The sequence below is a fragment of the Egretta garzetta genome, unplaced genomic scaffold, assembly GCF_000687185.1.
Source record: "Egretta garzetta isolate BGI_Z169 unplaced genomic scaffold, ASM68718v1 scaffold588, whole genome shotgun sequence".
NCBI lineage: Eukaryota > Metazoa > Chordata > Aves > Pelecaniformes > Ardeidae > Egretta > Egretta garzetta.
This window is the reverse complement of record NW_009260496.1, coordinates 223,164-224,476: the sequence shown is the minus strand read 5'-3', so window position 1 is coordinate 224,476 and position 1,313 is coordinate 223,164. Positions and strand designations below refer to the sequence as shown.

General features: G+C 55.3%; 1 protein-coding gene across 1 annotated transcript in view; it reads left to right on the top strand.

Annotated features, from left to right (window-relative positions):
* LOC104131256 (complement decay-accelerating factor) overlaps positions 1-1,313 on the top strand; it is a 13,601-nt gene that overhangs the window by 9,259 nt on the left and 3,029 nt on the right. Inside the window, exon 12 of the mRNA XM_035899927.1 lies at positions 614-709. Coding sequence (XP_035755820.1) covers positions 614-709 — 96 coding nt within the window. The remainder of the gene's footprint in view (positions 1-613; positions 710-1,313) is intronic.

The window sequence follows — 1,313 nt, the reverse complement described above, 5'->3', positions numbered from 1 at the left end:
CCTTCTTTTAAATACCTCCAGGGATGGGGACTCGACCACCTCCCTGGGCACCCCATTCCAGAGCCTGACAGCCCTTTCAGTGAAGAAGTTTTTCCTAATGTCCAACCTAAACCTGCCCTGGTGCAACTTCAAACCATTCCCCCTCGTCCTATCATCTGTTAGCAGGGAGAAGAGCCCGACCCCCCCAGGCTCCCCCCTCCTCTCAGGCAGTTGTAGAGGGCGATCAGGTCCCCCCTCAGCCTCCTCTTCTCCAGACTAAAAAACCCCAGTTCCTTCAGCCGCTCCTCGTAAGCCTTGTGCTCCAGACCCCTCCCCAGCTTGGTTGCTCTCCTCTGGACGTGTTCCAGCAATGCAACATCTTTCTTGTAGTGAGGGGCCCAAAACTGAACACAAAAGAGGGGGACAGGGGCGCTTCTTGCTGGGGAGAAAGCATCAACACACAGATAGAGCAGGTTTTGCAGTTTGAATTCCTTTGGTTCCTTTAAGTCCAGTTCTAGCAGTAGGAAGTGTTTGCTATCTGGGAAAAAGTGGTTCCGTAGGGCAGTGGTCGCGCTCGGAAGGCTGTGCGTCCAGGTGGCTTCAGGTTGTCTTCTTTCTCTTCCTCTGTGTCCAGCTCTCCTGCCAGCGCTGCGGAGGTGCTGAGGGCTGACGGCTCAGGAGGAGCTGTTCTGGAGCAGAGCGAGGCAGAGCAGCCCATGAACCAGAAAAGGTCTGTCTTCCACTTAAAAACACACAGATGCCACGGTGGGCTTGGAAAAAAAGTCATTTCAGAGTAGAGTAGGACTGTACTTATTCTGTTTGAGGAGAAAATAAGGGTGTTCTGCACCTCCTTGCTTATTCCCACTTCTTTCCTGTCTTGACCCTGTGCTGAGCATTACAGCATTTAATGACTTTTAGAACACTCATCTCTCTGCTTTTTTTCCCCCCTAAAACAAAGGCACTCAGGGCAGTTTTTGTGCGTTGTTCTGTCAGTGCTTTTAAAAAGCATTCCCCACCTGCACATGTTTCTCCCGTTTGCTCGCCTGTGTGGCTCCCCGGCAGCCGCGCTGTACGCTGCCGTGCCCGGAGGCTTCCCACAGCGCCGGGCACACGGGGCCAATACCGAGAATCGCCGAGCCGAGGCGTAGCTGGGTTTATCACAGAATCGCAGAATGTCAAGGGTGGGAAGGGACCTTGGGAGCTGACCCAGCGTCCCCCCCCCGCCCAAGCAGGCTCACCCAGAGCAGGGGGCACAGGACAGCGTCCAGGCGGGGGTTGAATATCTCCAGAGAAGGAGACTCCACAGCCCCCCTGGGCAGCCTGGGCCAGGGCTC